The sequence below is a fragment of the Oncorhynchus masou genome, unplaced genomic scaffold (assembly GCF_036934945.1).
Source record: "Oncorhynchus masou masou isolate Uvic2021 unplaced genomic scaffold, UVic_Omas_1.1 unplaced_scaffold_554, whole genome shotgun sequence".
Taxonomy (NCBI): Eukaryota; Metazoa; Chordata; class Actinopteri; order Salmoniformes; family Salmonidae; genus Oncorhynchus; species Oncorhynchus masou.
In genome coordinates, this window is record NW_027011956.1 from 222749 (window position 1) to 243566 (window position 20818).

At 47.9% G+C, this 20818-nt stretch overlaps 1 protein-coding gene across 1 annotated transcript in view; it reads right to left on the reverse strand.

Annotated features, from left to right (window-relative positions):
• The window catches only part of LOC135536082 (casein kinase I-like), a 62597-nt gene extending 61977 nt beyond the window's left edge, over window positions 1-620 (reverse strand). Inside the window, exon 1 of the mRNA XM_064962468.1 lies at window positions 514-620. Coding sequence (XP_064818540.1) covers window positions 514-529 — 16 coding nt within the window. The 5' untranslated portion in view covers window positions 530-620. The remainder of the gene's footprint in view (window positions 1-513) is intronic.
• Window positions 621-20818: the final 20198 nt, after the last annotated feature.

A 20818-nucleotide genomic window follows, 5' to 3' on the forward strand; every position in this document is an offset into this window, starting at 1 on the left:
AGATGAGAGCTGGTAGGATGACCACTAGGCCAGTTACAGGAGTGATCTAGATGAGAGCTGGTAGGATGACCACTAGGCCAGTTACAGGAGTGATCTAGATGAGAGCTGGTAGGATGACCACTAGGCCAGGTACAGTGATCTAGATGAGAGCTGGTAGGATGACCACTAGGCCATTTACAGTGATCTAGATAAGAGCTGGTAGGATGACCACTGAACCAGTTACAGTGATCTAGATGAGAGCTGGTAGGATGACCACTAGGCCAGTTACAGTGATCTAGATGAGAGCTGGTAGGATGACCACTAGGCCAGTTACAGTGATCTAGATAAGAGCTGGTAGGATGACCACTAGGCCAGTTACAGTGATCTCGATGAGAGCTGGTAGGATGACCACTAGGCCAGTTACAGTGATCTCGATGAGAGCTGGTAGGATGACCACTAGGCCAGGTACAGTGATCTAGATGAGAGCTGGTAGGATGACCACTAGGCCAGTGGGACAGATAACTGGTGTCGTACCTCCTCCCTGCATCATCTTGTAGATCTTGCTCTCGATGTGGAGCTGTGGGTGCTTGGTCTTCACACATTCCAGCTTTATGGCCACCTCCTCTCCTACGGAGATATCAGTACCTGGAGAGAAATACAAACAGAAAACATATTAACACTCAGAATTGGGCAACTTCTTCATTAACTTCATCTTAATAAAGAAAGCTTGCAGGATTCCTTAAGAAACTGGATTTGTTACCGAACAAGTCTTGCACTACAACGCATCACGAAGTGGAAATATTCACAGACCAGATGTCGAATTACACGCATAGGATCATAGGCTCACAGAGCCAACTTGGATCTACCTGCTCGCTAACCAGGTAGCACAGATTGTGATGAACACACCCTTCTGTACATCTCCAGCTGTTTGAGCAGCATGCTCTCCTGTCCACTTTGTTCAGATGTTGAAAATCAAGTGGCCGACCTGATTTATCAGAATGAGAACGAGTTGCCAATTCCTTGTATAAGTGTTTTTATAAAAAACACAGACTAAAACAGCCAGTATAACGGTCTTTATTTGACTAAGATGCTGCTGGCGATATGTCATCAAATCAAATCTAGATAAGAGCTGGTAGGATGACCACTACAGTGATACTGTAATGCACGTGAGACTAATTGGGCATTCCTTTTCCACAATCCATGTTCATTGATACTCCTGTTGTAGTAGTGTCTGCTCTGCTCTCAATCTGAGGAGTTGAGACATAAACAGGGGATTGGCTTGAAATGTTCATTTCTGTTTTTGTGAGTGACAGGGGCGGGGCTTAGGGTGTGTATGTAAACTATAGAGAAAGAGGAGAAGCAAGAGGTTTCACTCTCGCCAAAATCTGTCCAAAAATAAGCCCAATGCGTTTCTATGCGCTTATTTTGGAACTAAGCTTGTCGCCTGCCTTTCCACCTTTGGGACAATGACTCCCAATGTTAGGGCGGAGACATGAGCCTCTCGCCATTATATCAAGATCTCTGGTGTAAATGGGAAGGTTCACAGCAGAGAAGGAGCGAACGAGACCAAAAAAACAACATGAGAACAAGCGGACATAAACACTCATAAAAACCAAAAATACAAAAAATGGTTACAAGTATGGTGAACATCGCGCAAAAACAGTCATTTGAATTAATTTGATAAAATCACCCAGCCCGACAGCATCATCACATTATAATCCACTTCATTAGAAAACAAACGCCTCAATCAGCTTTACTCATCAGTAAATGTATGAGTAGCCCAAGCCATCCCAGTGTCAATCAAACAAGGCCCTACAGAAACACATCTTGTCCGTGATTAAACCATCTCAGTTCCTGCTGAAAACACATCCTGTCCATGATTAAACCATCTCAGTTCCTGCTGAAAACACATCTTGTCCGTGATTAAACCATCTCAGTTCCTGCTGAAAACACATCCTGTCCGTGATTAAACCATCTCAGTTCCTGCTGAAAACACATCTTGTCCGTGACTAAACCATCTCAGTTCCTGCTGAAAACACATCCTGTCCGTGATTAAACCATCTCAATTCCTGCTGAAAACACATCCTGCCCATGATTAAACCATCTCAGTTCCTGCTGAAAACACATCCTGTCCGTGATTAAACCATCTCAGTTCCTGCTGAAAACACATCTTGTCCGTGACTAAACCATCTCAGTTCCTGCTGAAAACACATCCTGTCTATGATTGGCTGTCTGAGTCATGAGCACCAACTCTACCACCTACTCTCTTTTACAGTCTCTCCATCCCTCCCGTTCACTGTCCCCCCCCCCCTTTCCCTCGTCTCTCTATAAACGCTGTCCCTCCTCCTCACCCCCGTCTTCTGGCATGGCTGTAGGAGAGTGGGATCCCTCAGTATTCATCGTCACCAACTTGTTACGACAGCATTCCCTAAATAACCAACGTTGCAATATAATTACACTGCTTCTCAGCACTCATCCTTCCTACTGTTCAAGAACAGATTAGTGACAACACCATCTGTCATCCTTCCTACTGTTCAAGAACAGATTGGTGACAACACCATCTGTCATCCTTCCTACTGTTCATGGTCAGATTGGTGACAACACCATTGTCATCCTTCCTACTGTTCATGGTCAGATTGGTGACAACACCATCTGTCATCCTTCCTACTGTTCAAGAACAGATTAGTGACAACACCATCTGTCATCCTTCCTACTGTTCAAGAACAGATTGGTGACAACACCATCTGTCATCCTTCCTACTGTTCATGGTCAGATTGGTGACAACACCATTGTCATCCTTCCTACTGTTCATGGTCAGATTGGTGACAACACCATCTGTCATCCTTCCTACTGTTCATGGACAGATTGGTGACAACACCATCTGTCATCCTTCCTACTGTTCATGGTCAGATTGGTGACAACACCATCTGTCATCCTTCCTACTGTTCATGGTCAGATTGGTGACAACACCATCTGTCATCCTTCCTACTGTTCATGGTCAGATTGGTGACAACACCATCTGTCATCCTTCCTACTGTTCATGGTCAGATTGGTGACAACACCATCTGTCATCCTTCCTACTGTTCATGGACAGATTGGTGACAACACCGTCTGTCATCCTTCCTACTGTTCATGGACAGATTGGTGACAACACCATCTGTCATCCTTCCTACTGTTCATGGACAGATTGGTGACAACACCATCTGTCATCCTTCCTACTGTTCATGGACAGATTGGTGACAACACCATCTGTCATCCTTCCTACTGTTCATGGACAGATTGGTGACAACACCATCTCTCAAGCATCCAACAAAAATCTCTGTTCTCGACCCATTCATCAACAACATCTGTGGGTCTCGTTCAGTAAGCACCAAACTAAAGATAAAAGGTCAGAAATGGAGAGTTACTATCTAAGCAGCTATACAGTGAACATGACCCTGGTGTATCCCCCACCCCAAGATCAATATAAGGATGTGGGGAGGGAGGGGGTATTTAAATCCCACTGTGGAGGTCCCTTCCACCTCCCCCTGGTCCAATCCCACTCGAGGCCCCTCCCCTGGTCCAATCCCACTCGAGGCCCCTCCCCTGGTCCAATCCCACTCGAGGCCCCTCCCCTGGTCCAATCCCACTCGAGGTCTTTTCCCCAACCCTGGTCCAATCCCACTCGAGGTCTCTTCCCCAACCCTGGTCCAATCCCACTCGAGGTCTCTTCCCCAACCCTGGTCCAATCCCACTCGAGGTCTCTTCCCCAACCCTGGTCCAATCCCACTCGAGGTCCCTTCCCCAACCCTGGTCCAATCCCACTCGAGGTCTCTTCCTCAACCCTGGTCCAATCCCACTCGAGGTCTCTTCCTCAACCCTGGTCCAATCCATACACCAAGTCACTTGGCTCTGTCATAACCTCACATGGTCTCTCCTATCATTGCTATGCAGACGACACACAATTAATCTTCTCCTTTCCCCCTTCTGATGACCAGGTGGCGAATCGCATCTCTGCATGTCTGGCAGACATATCAGTGTGGATGACGGATCACCACCTCAAGCTGAACCTCGGCAAGACGGAGCTGCTCTTCCTCCCGGGGAAGGACTGCCCGTTCCATGATCTCGCCATCACGGTTGACAACTCCATTGTTTCCTCCTCCCAGAGCGCTAAGAACCTTGGCGTGATCCTGGACAACACCCTGTCATTCTCAACTAACATCAAGGCGGTGGCCCGTTCCTGTAGGTTCATGCTCTACAACATCCGCAGAGTACGCCCCTGCCTCACACAGGAAGCGGCGCAGGTCCTAATCCAGGCACTTGTCATCTCCCGTCTGGATTACTGCAACTCGCTGTTGGCTGGGCTCCCTGCCTGTGCCATTAAACCCCTACAACTCATCCAGAACGCCGCAGCCCGTCTGGTGTTCAACCTTCCCAAGTTCTCTCACGTCACCCCGCTCCTCCGCTCTCTCCACTGGCTTCCAGTTGAAGCTCGCATCCGCTACAAGACCATGGTGCTTGCCTACGGAGCTGTGAGGGGAACGGCACCGCAGTACCTCCAGGCTCTGATCAGGCCCTACACCCAAACAAGGGCACTGCGTTCATCCACCTCTGGCCTGCTCGCCTCCCTACCACTGAGGAAGTACAGTTCCCGCTCAGCCCAGTCAAAACTGTTCGCTGCTCTGGCCCCCCAATGGTGGAACAAACTCCCTCACGACGCCAGGACAGCGGAGTCAATCACCACCTTCCGGAGACACCTGAAACCCCACCTCTTCAAGGAATACCTAGGATAGGATAAAGCAATCCTTCTCACCCCCCTTAAATGATTTAGATGCACTATTGTAAAGTGGCTGTTCCACTGATGTCAGAAGGTGAATTCACCAATTTGTAAGTCGCTCTGGATAAGAGCGTCTGCTAAATGACTTAAATGTAATGTAAATGTAATCCCACTGGAGGTCTCTTCCTCAACCCTGGTCCAATCCCACTCGAGGTCTCTTCCCCAACCCTGGTCCAATCCCACTCGAGGTCTCTTCCCCAACCCTGGTCCAATCCCACTCGAGGTCTCTTCCTCAACCCTGGTCCAATCCCACTGGAGGTCTCTTCCTCAACCCTGGTCCAATCCCACTCGAGGCCCCTCCCCTGGTCCAATCCCACTCGAGGCCATGCATGAGTACTGTGGTTGTCCAAGACTCACTTGTGTCAATAATTCAGATGATTTTCCTGATTCAACTATAAACAGAAGGCTTCACTTCTCCCAACATATTATTTGGGGGCTGTTTCTTCATACTAAACAGAAGTTGAATGAACTGGAAAAGTGTGTCTTCTAATTGACTCAAATATCGATGTACAAGTGCATCGGCATTATAAGGAAATCAATCCTTTGTCATTTTCTGAACACAAGTGCAGAGAGAGTCCCAGCTTCAAAACAAGCTGTGTTATCTCAGGGACAGGTCAGTATCCTCCTGGTACGGCCTGTGTAATGTTATAGACAGAGCAGGATCCTGGTACGGCCTGTGTAATGTTATAGACAGAGCAGGATCCTGGTACGGCCTGTGTAATGTTATGGACAGAGCAGTATCCCCTGGTACGGCCTGTGTAATGTTATAGAGCAGGATCCTGGTACGGCCTGTGTAATGTTATAGACAGAGCAGTATCCCCTGGTACGGCCTGTGTAATGTTATAGACAGAGCAGTATCCCCTGGTACGGCCTGTGTAATGTTATAGACAGAGCAGTATCCCCTGGTACGGCCTGTGTAATGTTATAGACAGAGCAGTATCCTGGTACGGCCTGTGTAATGTTATGGACAGAGCAGTATCCTGGTACGGCCTGTGTAATGTTATGGACAGAGCAGGATCCTGGTACGGCCTGTGTAATGTTATAGACAGAGCAGGATCCTGGTACGGCCTGTGTAATGTTATAGACAGAGCAGGATCCCCTGGTACGGCCTGTGTAATGTTATAGACAGAGCAGGATCCTGGTACGGCCTGTGTAATGTTATAGACAGAGCAGTATCCCCTGGTACGGCCTGTGTAATGTTATAGACAGAGCAGGATCCCGGTACGGCCTGTGTAATGTTATAGACAGAGCAGTATCCCCTGGTACGGCCTGTGTAATGTTATAGACAGAGCAGGATCCCCTGGTACGGCCTGTGTAATGTTATAGACAGAGCAGGATCCCCTGGTACGGCCTGTGTAATGTTATAGACAGAGCAGGATCCCCTGGTACGGCCTGTGTAATGTTATGGACAGAGCAGGATCCTGGTACGGCCTGTGTGATGTTATAGACAGAGCAGGATCCTGGTACGGCCTGTGTAATGTTATAGACAGAGCAGTATCCCCTGGTACGGCCTGTGTAATGTTATAGACAGAGCAGGATCCTGGTACGGCCTGTGTAATGTTATAGACAGAGCAGTATCCCCTGGTACGGCCTGTGTAATGTTATAGACAGAGCAGGATCCCGGTACGGCCTGTGTAATGTTATAGACAGAGCAGTATCCTGGCACGGCCTGTGTAATGTTATAGACAGAGCAGTATCCCCTGGTACGGCCTGTGTAATGTTATAGACAGAGCAGGATCCTGGTACGGCCTGTGTAATGTTATAGACAGAGCAGGATCCCGGTACGGCCTGTGTAATGTTATAGACAGAGCAGTATCCTGGTACGGCCTGTGTAATGTTATAGACAGAGCAGGATCCCCTGGTACGGCCTGTGTAATGTTATAGACAGAGCAGGATCCTGGTACGGCCTGTGTAATGTTATAGACAGAGCAGGATCCTGGTACGGCCTGTGTAATGTTATGGACAGAGCAGTATCCTGGTACGGCCTGTGTAATGTTATAGACAGAGCAGTATCCTGGTACGGCCTGTGTAATGTTATAGACAGAGCAGGATCCTGGTACGGCCTGTGTAATGTTATAGACAGAGCAGGATCCCGGTACGGCCTGTGTAATGTTATGGACAGAGCAGTATCCTGGTACGGCCTGTGTAATGTTATGGACAGAGCAGTATCCTGGTACGGCCTGTGTAATGTTATGGAGAGAGCAGGATCCTGGTACGGCCTGTGTAATGTTATAGACAGAGCAGTATCCCCTGGTACGGCCTGTGTAATGTTATGGACAGAGCAGGATCCTGGTACGGCCTGTGTAATGTTATAGACAGAGCAGGATCCTGGTACGGCCTGTGTAATGTTATAGACAGAGCAGTATCCCCTGGTACGGCCTGTGTAATGTTATAGACAGAGCAGTATCCAGGTACGGCCTGTGTAATGTTATAGACAGAGCAGGATCCTGGTACGGCCTGTGTAATGTTATAGACAGAGCAGGATCCTGGTACGGCCTGTGTAATGTTATAGACAGAGCAGTATCCCCTGGTACGGCCTGTGTAATGTTATAGACAGAGCAGGATCCTGGTACGGCCTGTGTAATGTTATAGACAGAGCAGTATCCTGGTACGGCCTGTGTAATGTTATAGACAGAGCAGGATCCCCTGGTACGGCCTGTGTAATGTTATAGACAGAGCAGGATCCTGGTACGGCCTGTGTAATGTTATAGACAGAGCAGGATCCCCTGGTACGGCCTGTGTAATGTTATAGAGCAGGATCCTGGCACGGCCTGTGTAATGTTATAGACAGAGCAGGATCCCGGTACGGCCTGTGTAATGTTATAGACAGAGCAGGATCCCGGTACGGCCTGTGTAATGTTATAGACAGAGCAGGATCCCGGTACGGCCTGTGTAATGTTATAGACAGAGCAGGATCCCCTGGTACGGCCTGTGTAATGTTATAGACAGAGCAGGATCCTGGTACGGCCTGTGTAATGTTATAGACAGAGCAGTATCCAGGTACGGCCTGTGTAATGTTATAGACAGAGCAGGATCCTGGTACGGCCTGTGTAATGTTATAGACAGAGCAGGATCCCCTGGTACGGCCTGTGTAATGTTATAGACAGAGCAGGATCCCGGTACGGCCTGTGTAATGTTATAGACAGAGCAGGATCCCCTGGTACGGCCTGTGTAATGTTATAGACAGAGCAGGATCCTGGTACGGCCTGTGTAATGTTATAGACAGAGCAGTATCCCGGTACGGCCTGTGTAATGTTATAGACAGAGCAGTATCCTGGTACGGCCTGTGTAATGTTATAGACAGAGCAGGATCCTGGTACGGCCTGTGTAATGTTATAGACAGAGCAGGATCCCCTGGTACGGCCTGTGTAATGTTATAGACAGAGCAGGATCCCCTGGTACGGCCTGTGTAATGTTATAGAGCAGGATCCTGGCACGGCCTGTGTAATGTTATAGACAGAGCAGGATCCCGGTACGGCCTGTGTAATGTTATAGACAGAGCAGGATCCCGGTACGGCCTGTGTAATGTTATAGACAGAGCAGGATCCCGGTACGGCCTGTGTAATGTTATAGACAGAGCAGGATCCTGGTACGGCCTGTGTAATGTTATAGACAGAGCAGGATCCCCTGGTACGGCCTGTGTAATGTTATAGACAGAGCAGGATCCTGGTACGGCCTGTGTAATGTTATAGACAGAGCAGTATCCAGGTACGGCCTGTGTAATGTTATAGACAGAGCAGGATCCTGGTACGGCCTGTGTAATGTTATAGACAGAGCAGGATCCCCTGGTACGGCCTGTGTAATGTTATAGACAGAGCAGGATCCCGGTACGGCCTGTGTAATGTTATAGACAGAGCAGGATCCCCTGGTACGGCCTGTGTAATGTTATAGACAGAGCAGGATCCCGGTACGGCCTGTGTAATGTTATAGACAGAGCAGGATCCTGGTACGGCCTGTGTAATGTTATAGACAGAGCAGTATCCCCTGGTACGGCCTGTGTAATGTTATAGACAGAGCAGGATCCTGGTACGGCCTGTGTAATGTTATAGACAGAGCAGTATCCCCTGGTACGGCCTGTGTAATGTTATAGACAGAGCAGGATCCTGGTACGGCCTGTGTAATGTTATAGACAGAGCAGTATCCCCTGGTACGGCCTGTGTAATGTTATAGACAGAGCAGTATCCCCTGGTACGGCCTGTGTAATGTTATAGACAGAGCAGGATCCCGGTACGGCCTGTGTAATGTTATAGACAGAGCAGGATCCTGGTACGGCCTGTGTAATGTTATAGACAGAGCAGTATCCCCTGGTACGGCCTGTGTAATGTTATAGACAGAGCAGTATCCAGGTACGGCCTGTGTAATGTTATAGACAGAGCAGGATCCTGGTACGGCCTGTGTAATGTTATAGACAGAGCAGGATCCTGGTACGGCCTGTGTAATGTTATAGACAGAGCAGTATCCCCTGGTACGGCCTGTGTAATGTTATAGACAGAGCAGGATCCTGGTACGGCCTGTGTAATGTTATAGACAGAGCAGTATCCTGGTACGGCCTGTGTAATGTTATAGACAGAGCAGGATCCCCTGGTACGGCCTGTGTAATGTTATAGACAGAGCAGGATCCTGGTACGGCCTGTGTAATGTTATAGACAGAGCAGTATCCTGGTACGGCCTGTGTAATGTTATAGACAGAGCAGGATCCTGGTACGGCCTGTGTAATGTTATAGACAGAGCAGTATCCTGGTACGGCCTGTGTAATGTTATAGACAGAGCAGGATCCTGGTACGGCCTGTGTAATGTTATAGACAGAGCAGGATCCTGGTACGGCCTGTGTAATGTTATAGACAGAGCAGTATCCTGGTACGGCCTGTGTAATGTTATAGACAGAGCAGGATCCCGGTACGGCCTGTGTAATGTTATAGACAGAGCAGGATCCCGGTACGGCCTGTGTAATGTTATAGACAGAGCAGGATCCCGGTACGGCCTGTGTAATGTTATAGACAGAGCAGGATCCCCTGGTACGGCCTGTGTAATGTTATAGACAGAGCAGGATCCTGGTACGGCCTGTGTAATGTTATAGACAGAGCAGTATCCAGGTACGGCCTGTGTAATGTTATAGACAGAGCAGGATCCTGGTACGGCCTGTGTAATGTTATAGACAGAGCAGGATCCCCTGGTACGGCCTGTGTAATGTTATAGACAGAGCAGGATCCCGGTACGGCCTGTGTAATGTTATAGACAGAGCAGGATCCCCTGGTACGGCCTGTGTAATGTTATAGACAGAGCAGGATCCTGGTACGGCCTGTGTAATGTTATAGACAGAGCAGTATCCCGGTACGGCCTGTGTAATGTTATAGACAGAGCAGTATCCTGGTACGGCCTGTGTAATGTTATAGACAGAGCAGGATCCCCTGGCACGGCCTGTGTAATGTTATAGACAGACCAGGATCCCCTGGTACGGCCTGTGTAATGTTATAGACAGACCAGGATCCCCTGGTACGGCCTGTGTAATGTTATAGACAGAGCAGTATCCCCTGGTACGGCCTGTGTAATGTTATAGACAGAGCAGGATCCCGGTACGGCCTGTGTAATGTTATAGACAGAGCAGGATCCTGGTACGGCCTGTGTAATGTTATAGACAGAGCAGGAATACGGATACGGCCTGTGTAATGTTATAGACAGAGCAGGATCCTGGTACGGCCTGTGTAATGTTATGGACAGAGCAGGAATACGGATACGGCCTGTGTAATGTTATAGACAGAGCAGGATCCTGGTACGGCCTGTGTAATGTTATAGACAGATCAGGAATACGGATACGGCCTGTGTAATGTTATAGACAGAGCAGGATCCTGGTACGGCCTGTGTAATGTTATGGACAGAGCAGGATCCTGGTACGGCCTGTGTAATGTTATAGACAGAGCAGTATCCCCTGGTACGGCCTGTGTAATGTTATAGACAGAGCAGGATCCCCTGGTACGGCCTGTGTAATGTTATAGACAGAGCAGTATCCCCTGGTACGGCCTGTGTAATGTTATAGACAGAGCAGTATCCCCTGGTACGGCCTGTGTAATGTTATGGACAGAGCAGGATCCTGGTACGGCCTGTGTAATGTTATAGACAGAGCAGTATCCTGGTACGGCCTGTGTAATGTTATAGACAGAGCAGGATCCTGGTACGGCCTGTGTAATGTTATAGACAGAGCAGTATCCCCTGGTACGGCCTGTGTAATGTTATAGACAGAGCAGTATCCCCTGGTACGGCCTGTGTAATGTTATAGACAGAGCAGGATCCCCTGGTACGGCCTGTGTAATGTTATAGACAGAGCAGGATCCTGGTACGGCCTGTGTAATGTTATGGACAGAGCAGGATCCCCTGGTACGGCCTGTGTAATGTTATAGACAGAGCAGGATCCCGGTACGGCCTGTGTAATGTTATAGACAGAGCAGGATCCTGGTACGGCCTGTGTAATGTTATAGACAGAGCAGTATCCCCTGGTACGGCCTGTGTAATGTTATAGACAGAGCAGGATCCTGGTACGGCCTGTGTAATGTTATAGACAGAGCAGGATCCTGGTACGGCCTGTGTAATGTTATAGACAGAGCAGGATCCCGGTACGGCCTGTGTAATGTTATAGACAGAGCAGTATCCCCTGGTACGGCCTGTGTAATGTTATAGACAGAGCAGGATCCTGGTACGGCCTGTGTAATGTTATAGACAGAGCAGGATCCTGGTACGGCCTGTGTAATGTTATAGACAGAGCAGGATCCTGGTACGGCCTGTGTAATGTTATAGACAGAGCAGGATCCCCTGGTACGGCCTGTGTAATGTTATAGACAGAGCAGGATCCCCTGGTACGGCCTGTGTAATGTTATAGACAGAGCAGTATCCCCTGGCACGGCCTGTGTAATGTTATAGACAGAGCAGGATCCTGGTACGGCCTGTGTAATGTTATAGACAGAGCAGTATCCCCTGGTACGGCCTGTGTAATGTTATAGACAGAGCAGGATCCTGGTACGGCCTGTGTAATGTTATAGACAGAGCAGGATCCCCTGGTATGGCCTGTGTAATGTTATAGACAGAGCAGGATCCCCTGGTACAGCCTGTGTAATGTTATAGACAGAGCAGGATCCTGGTACGGCCTGTGTAATGTTATAGACAGAGCAGTATCCTGGTACGGCCTGTGTAATGTTATAGACAGAGCAGGATCCTGGTACGGCCTGTGTAATGTTATGGACAGAGCAGGATCCCGGTACGGCCTGTGTAATGTTATAGACAGAGCAGGATCCTGGTACGGCCTGTGTAATGTTATAGACAGAGCAGGATCCCCTGGTACGGCCTGTGTAATGTTATAGACAGAGCAGGATCCTGGTACGGCCTGTGTAATGTTATAGACAGAGCAGGATCCCCTGGTACGGCCTGTGTAATGTTATAGACAGAGCAGGATCCTGGCACGGCCTGTGTAATGTTATAGACAGAGCAGGATCCTGGTATGGCCTGTGTAATGTTATAGACAGAGCAGGATCCTGGCACGGCCTGTGTAATGTTATAGACAGAGCAGGATCCCGGTACGGCCTGTGTAATGTTATAGACAGAGCAGGATCCCCTGGTACGGCCTGTGTAATGTTATAGACAGAGCAGTATCCCCTGGTATGGCCTGTGTAATGTTATAGACAGAGCAGTATCCCCTGGTACGGCCTGTGTAATGTTATAGACAGAGCAGGATCCTGGTACGGCCTGTGTAATGTTATAGACAGAGCAGTATCCTGGTACGGCCTGTGTAATGTTATAGACAGAGCAGTATCCCCTGGTACGGCCTGTGTAATGTTATAGACAGATCAGGAATACGGATACGGCCTGTGTAAATGGGACGAGTTCCTCTGGTAGGTGTGTAACAGACTCTATACATGTTATGTAACTAACCAAAACTTTCACTTCCCTCCCTTCACCTCGCTAATGCATTTACGTCTGTGTGTGTGTCCTACAGAGAGATGTGTAACGCGTGTGTGTCCTACAGGCAGATGTGTAGCGTGTGTGTGTCCTACAGGCAGATGTGTAGCGTGTGTGTCCTACAGGCAGATGTGTAGCGTGTGTGTGTCCTACAGAGAGATGTGTAGCATGTGTGTCCTACAGAGAGATGTGTAGCATGTGTGTCCTACAGAGAGATGTGTAGCATGTGTGTCCTACAGAGAGATGTGTAGCGTGTGTGTGTCCTACAGAGAGATGTGTAGCGTGTGTGTGTCCTACAGGCAGATGCGTAGTGTGTGTGTCCTACAGAGAGATGTGTAGTGTGTGTAAATGGCTTTGTATTGAGCCAGAGTCACTGGCTCGCTGCCCATCATTGATTCCTATATATATATATGTGTGTGTGTGTGTGTGTGTGTGTGTGTGTGTGTGTGTGTGTGTGTAACCCTTAAATCACTCCTCATCCAGTACATAAACATGATTGATTAGTAACCCTGCAAGTATCGACATGACGGGTTAATGGTCAATGTGGGTTAGTTAGTAACCCTGATAGTATAGCTGTCAATGTGGGTTAGTTAGTAACCCTGGTAGTATAGCTGTCAATGTGGGTTAGTTAGTAAACCTGGTAGTATAGCTGTCAATGTGGGTTAGTTAGTAACCCTGGTAGTATAGGTGTCAATGTGGGTTAGTTAGTAACCCTGGTAGTATAGGATAGTTAGTAACCCTGGTAGTATAGGTTAGTTAGTAACCCTGGTAGTATAGGTGTCAATGTGGGTGAGTTAGTAACCCTGGGAGTATAGGTTAGTTAGTAACCCTGGTAGTATAGCTGTCAATGTGGGTTAGTTAGTAACCCTGGTAGTATAGGTTAGTTAGTAACCCTGGTAGTATAGCTGTCAATGTGGGTTAGTTAGTAACCCTGGTAGTATAGGTTAGTTAGTAACCCTGGTACTATAGCTGTCAATGTGGGTTAGTTAGTAACCCTGGTAGTATAGGTTAGTTAGTAACCCTGGTACTATAGCTGTCAATGTGGGTTAGTTAGTAACCCTGGTAGTATAGGTTAGTTAGTAACCCTGGTACTATAGCTGTCAATGTGGGTTAGTTAGTAACCCTGGTAGTATAGGTTAGTTAGTAACCCTGGTACTATAGCTGTCAATGTGATCTCTCAGTCTTTTTGCACGCATTCAGTTACGGGAAAACATTGAAGCAAAATGCAGTTAATTCTGTCGACCTCCCCAACTGGAGGAACCGGTCATTCCTATTCCACGCAGACATATTTAGAATTGTTTGTATTGAAGGAACCAGTGATTCCCATTCCAGGCAGCCATATTTAGAATCGTTTGTATTGAAGGAACCAGTGATTCCCATTCCAGGCAGCCATATTTAGAATCGTTTGTATTGAAGGAACCAGTGATTCCCATTCCAGGCAGCCATATTTAGAATCGTTTGTATTGAAGGAACCAGTGATTCCCATTCCAGGCAGCCATATTTAGAATCGTTTGTATTGAAGGAACCAGTGATTCCCATTCCAGGCAGCCATATTTAGAATCGTTTGTATTGAAGGAACCAGTGATTCCCATTCCAGGCAGACATATTTCAAATCGTTTGCATAGGAGGGGCCTGTATAGACTGATTGAAACCTGTACAACTCAACAATGACAAACTATTCCCACACTGTTATGACATAGACCTACTAAAATGTACCCTACATTAACCACTACCCCCTTCATAACAAACACACACGTCAGTGGGGAGGGCTGCAGGGGTTTGTGGGTACCCATCATGCTGTCTCAATGCTCCATTGGACATACCACCAGTCCATTTCCATCTAAATGGAGCTTCTCTATTGTTCAGGGGAGGGGCAGGACACAGACAGGACACAGAAAATCTTGTCACACTCTGCTGCACTCAGGCTATGCTCTCACACACACACACACACACACACACACACACACACACACTCTGAAGCTACGCACAAAACTATAAACACACACAGACAACACTGCCTTTAGCATCGCTATCAAAAAGGAAAGGACTCTCTCTCGGTTCACAGCACATTAGCATAATGGTTGTGACGGTGCAAGTCTAGACGTTCAGCTCTCCCCTATTCACGTCAGAGGAGGCGAGCGAGGTTCACTCTCTGGCTGCAGAGCAACAGGCCTCTCTCCCTCGCCTCAGAAACACGCCTGGACATCAAACTCAACGACCGCTGGGACGCTCTTTTCAGATCCAGAGCATTCAGTCTGTAGTGTGAACATATGAACAGGCCAACCAGCAAGTTGAGGAACACAGAAACGTGCAACAGCATAAAACACCAACCAAACATGATGTTCTGCTTCAAGGCTCCAACAAGAAAGGACTAGGAGGTCTCTCTCAATTCAATTCAATGGCTTTATTGGCATGGGGCGGCAGTGTAGCCTAGTGGTTAGAGCGTTGGACTAGTAACCGCAAGGTTGAGAGTTCAAACCCCCGAGCTGACAAGGTACAAAATCTGTCGTTCTGCCCCTGAACAGGCAGTTAACCCACTGTTCCCAGGCCGTCATTGAAAATAAGAATTTGTTCTTAACTGACTTGCCTGGTTAAATAAAGGTAAAAAAAAAAAAAAAAAAAAATGGGAAACATGTGTTAACATTGCCAAAGCAAGTAAGGTATAAGTAAAGGTATAAGTAAGGTATAAAGTGAATATATAAAGTGAAATAAACAATAAAAAATTAACAGTAAACATCACACATACAGAAGTTCTCTCTCTTTCTCTATAAACACAATGCCTGAAAATAAAGTACACAGATTTCACTCAAACAGGCCTTCCCTGTGGCCAACCACGCTTGTGAAACACAGAAACATGCAACAACAGAACAAGAACACCTCTCCTTCAGCTCCAACTCATAAAGAAGAACGGCGAGGAGGTTAGACCCTCTCGCTCTATAAAACAGTCAGGGTGTGGGTTATCTTGGCTAGGGATTCTGTAGGCATGAAGTGAACATGAGACACCGTTTTAGGGGAGCCGGGTCAGGGTGTGGGTTATCTTGGCTAGGGATTCTGTAGGCATGAAGTGAACGTGAGACAACCTTTTAGGGGAGCCGGTCAGGGTGTGGGTTATCTTGGCTAGGGATTCTGTAGGCATGAAGTGAAAGTGAGACAACCTTTTAGGGGAGCCGGTCAGGGTGTGGGTTATCTTGGCTAAGGATTCTGTAGGCATGAAGTGAACGTGAGACAACCTTTTAGGGGAGCGGGTCAGGGTGTGGGTTATCTTGGCTAGGGATTCTGTAGGCATGAAGTGAACGTGAGACAACCTTTTAGGGGAGCGGGTCAGGGTGTGGGTTATCTTGGCTAGGGATTCTGTAGGCATGAAGTGAACGTGAGACACCGTTTTAGGGGAGCGGGTCAGGGTGTGGGTTATGTTGGCTAGGGATTCTGTAGGCATGAAGTGAACGTGAGACACCGTTTTAGGGGAGCGGGTCAGGGTGTGGGTTATCTTGGCTAGGGATTCTGTAGGCATGAAGTGAACGTGAGACACCGTTTTAGGGGAGCGGGTCAGGGTGTGGGTTATCTTGGCTAGGGATTCTGTAGGCATGAAGTGAACGTGAGACAACCTTTTAGGGGAGCGGGTCATCTTGGCTAGGGATTCTGTAGGCATGAAGTGAACGTGAGACACCGTTTTAGGGGAGCCAGTCAGGGTGTGGGTTATCTTGGCTAGGGATTCTGTAGGCATGAAGTGAACGTGAGACAACCTTTTAGGGGAGCGGGTCAGGGTGTGGGTTATCTTAACAGGAATGTGATACGTCTTGACAGATTGAGCAGGGAACGCTCCACTCCTACTCCTGCCCATACTGCAGGGGTGTGTGTGTAGACATGCTCAGACATCCCTTAAGGAATCAAACTAGGAACTAGCTACAACCTGACCTATTGAAGCAATAAGGCCCGGGGAGATGTGGCATGTGGCCAAGATACCACGGCTAAGGGCTATTCTCAGGCTCGACACGGCTATATACCACAACCCCCCTTTACTGCTATTATAAACTGGTTACCAACCGAATTAACAGTACAAATATAATGGGTTCCTGCTGTGGAGGTGGTGGTGTAATATAATGGGTTCCTGCTGTGGTGGTGGTGGTGTAATATAATGGGTTCCTGCTGTGGTGGTGGTGGTGTAATATAATGGGTTCCTGCTGTGGTGGTGGTGGTGTAATATAATGGGTTCCTGCTGTGGTGGTGGTGGTGTAATATAATGGGTTCCTGCTGTGGTGGTGGTGTAATATAATGGGTTCCTGCTGTGGTGGTGTAATATAATGGGTTCCTGCTGTGGTGGTGTAATATAATGGGTTCCTGCTGTGGTGGTGTAATATAATGGGTTCCTGCTGTGGTGGTGTAATATAATGGGTTCCTGCTGTGGTGGTGTAATATAATGGGTTCCTGCTGTGGTGGTGTAATATAATGGGTTCCTGCTGTGGTGGTGTAATATAATGGGTTCCTGCTGTGGTGGTGTAATATAATGGGTTCCTGCTGTGGTGGTGTAATATAATGGGTTCCTGCTGTGGTGGTGTAATATAATGGGTTCCTGCTGTGGTGGTGGTGGTGGTGTAATATAATGGGTTCCTGCTGTGGTGGTGTAATATAATGGGTTCCTGATGTGGTGGTGTAATATAATGGGTTCCTGCTGTGGTGGTGGTGGTGGTGTAATATAATGGGTTCCTGCTGTGGTGGTGGTGGTGTAATATAATGGGTTCCTGCTGTGGTGGTGGTGTGTAATATAATGGGTTCCTGCTGTGGTGGTGGTGTGTAATATAATGGGTTCCTGCTGTGGTGGTGGTGTAATATAATGGGTTCCTGCTGTGGTGGTGGTGTAATATAATGGGTTCCTGCTGTGGTGGTGTAATATAATGGGTTCCTGCTGTGGTGGTGTAATATAATGGGTTCCTGCTGTGGTGGTGTAATATAATGGGTTCCTGCTGTGGTGGTGGTGGTGTAATATAATGGGTTCCTGCTGTGGTGGTGGTGTGTAATATAATGGGTTCCTGCTGTGGTGGTGGTGTAATATAATGGGTTCCTGCTGTGGTGGTGGTGGTGTAATATAATGGGTTCCTGCTGTGGTGGTGGTGGTGTAATATAATGGGTTTCTGCTGTGGTGGTGGTGGTGTAATATAATGGGTTCCTGCTGTGGTGGTGGTGGTGTAATATAATGGGTTCCTGCTGTGGTGGTGGTGTAATATAATGGGTTCCTGCTGTGGTGGTGGTGTAATATAATGGGTTCCTGCTGTGGTGGTGGTGGTGTAATATAATGGGTTCCTGCTGTGGTGGTGGTGGTGTAATATAATGGGTTCCTGCTGTGGTGGTGGTGGTGTAATATAATGGGTTCCTGCTGTGGTGGTGGTGGTGTAATATAATGGGTTCCTGCTGTGGTGGTGGTGGTGTAATATAATGGGTTCCTGCTGTGGTGGTGGTGGTGTAATATAATGGGTTCCTGCTGTGGTGGTGGTGGTGTAATATAATGGGTTCCTGCTGTGGTGGTGGTGGTGTAATATAATGGGTTCCTGCTGTGGTGGTGGTGGTGTAATATAATGGGTTCCTGCTGTGGTGGTGGTGTAATATAATGGGTTCCTGCTGTGGTGGTGGTGTGTAATATAATGGGTTCCTGCTGTGGTGGTGGTGTAATATAATGGGTTCCTGCTGTGGTGGTGGTGGTGTAATATAATGGGTTCCTGCTGTGGTGGTGGTGGTGTAATATAATGGGTTCCTGCTGTGGTGGTGGTGGTGTAATATAATGGGTTCCTGCTGTGGTGGTGGTGGTGTAATATAATGGGTTCCTGCTGTGGTGGTGGTGGTGTAATATAATGGGTTCCTGCTGTGGTGGTGGTGGTGTAATATAATGGGTTCCTGCTGTGGTGGTGGTGGTGGTGTAATATAATGGGTTCCTGCTGTGGTGGTGGTGTAATATAATGGGTTCCTGCTGTGGTGGTTGTGTAATATAATGGGTTCCTGCTGTGGTGGTGGTGTAATATAATGGGTTCCTGCTGTGGGGGTGGTGGTGTAATATAATGGGTTCCTGCTGTGGTGGTGGTGGTGTAATATAATGGGTTCCTGCTGTGGTGGTGGTGGTGTAATATAATGGGTTCCTGCTGTGGTGGTGGTGGTGTAATATAATGGGTTCCTGCTGTGGTGGTGGTGGTGTAATATAATGGGTTCCTGCTGTGGTGGTGGTGGTGTAATATAATGGGTTCCTGCTGTGGTGGTGGTGGTGTAATATAATGGGTTCCTGCTGTGGTGGTGGTGGTGTAATATAATGGGTTCCTGCTGTGGTGGTGGTGTAATATAATGGGTTCCTGCTGTGGTGGTGGTGTAATATAATGGGTTCCTGCTGTGGTGGTGGTGTAATATAATGGGTTCCTGCTGTGGTGGTGGTGTAATATAATGGGTTCCTGCTGTGGTGGTGGTGTAATATAATGGGTTCCTGCTGTGGTGGTGGTGGTGGTGTAATATAATGGGTTCCTGCTGTGGTGGTGTAATATAATGGGTTCCTGCTGTGGTGGTGGTGGTGTAATATAATGGTTTCCTGCTGTGGTGGTGGTGTAATATAATGGGTTCCTGCTGTGGTGGTGGTGTAATATAATGGGTTCTTGCTGTGGTGGTGGTGGTGTAATATAATGGGTTCCTGCTGTGGTGGTGGTGTAATATAATGGGTTCCTGCTGTGGTGGTGGTGTAATATAATGGGTTCCTGCTGTGGTGGTGGTGTAATATAATGGGTTCCTGCTGTGGTGGTGGTGTAATATAATGGGTTCCTGCTGTGGTGGTGGTGTAATATAATGGGTTCCTGCTGTGGTGGTGGTGTAATATAATGGGTTCCTGCTGTGGTGGTGGTGTAATATAATGGGTTCCTGCTGTGGTGGTGGTGTAATATAATGGGTTCCTGCTGTGGTGGTGGTGTAATATAATGGGTTCCTGCTGTGGTGGTGGTGTAATATAATGGGTTCCTGCTGTGGTGGTGGTGGTGGTGTAATATAATGGGTTCTTGCTGTGGTGGTGGTGGTGGTGTAATATAATGGGTTCCTGCTGTGGTGGTGGTGGTGTAATATAATGGGTTCCTGCTGTGGTGGTGGTGGTGTAATATAATGGGTTCCTGCTGTGGTGGTGGTGTAATATAATGGGTTCCTGCTGTGGTGGTGGTGGTGGTGTAATATAATGGGTTCCTGCTGTGGTGGTGGTGGTGGTGTAATATAATGGGTTCCTGCTGTGGTGGTGGTGGTGTAATATAATGGGTTCCTGCTGTGGTGGTGGTGGTGTAATATAATGGGTTCCTGCTGTGGTGGTGGTGGTGTAATATAATGGGTTCCTGCTGTGGTGGTGGTGGTGTAATATAATGGGTTCCTGCTGTGGTGGTGGTGGTGTAATATAATGGGTTCCTGCTGTGGTGGTGGTGGTGTAATATAATGGGTTCCTGCTGTGGTGGTGGTGGTGTAATATAATGGGTTCCTGCTGTGGTGGTGGTGGTGTAATATAATGGGTTCCTGCTGTGGTGGTGGTGGTGGTGTAATATAATGGGTTCCTGCTGTGGTGGTGGTGGTGTAATATAATGGGTTCCTGCTGTGGTGGTGGTGTAATATAATGGGTTCCTGCTGTGGTGGTGGTGTAATATAATGGGTTCCTGCTGTGGTGGTGGTGTGTAATATAATGGGTTCCTGCTGTGGTGGTGGTGTAATATAATGGGTTCCTGCTGTGGTGGTGGTGGTGTAATATAATGGGTTCCTGCTGTGGTGGTGGTGTAATATAATGGGTTCCTGCTGTGGTGGTGGTGGTGTAATATAATGGGTTCCTGCTGTGGTGGTGGTGTAATATAATGGGTTCCTGCTGTGGTGGTGGTGTAATATAATGGGTTCCTGCTGTGGTGGTGTGTAATATAATGGGTTCCTGCTGTGGTGGTGGTGGTGTGTAATATAATGGGTTCCTGCTGTGGTGGTGGTGGTGTGTAATATAATGGGTTCCTGCTGTGGTGGTGGTGGTGTGTAATATAATGGGTTCCTGCTGTGGTGGTGGTGTGTAATATAATGGGTTCCTGCTGTGGTGGTGGTGGT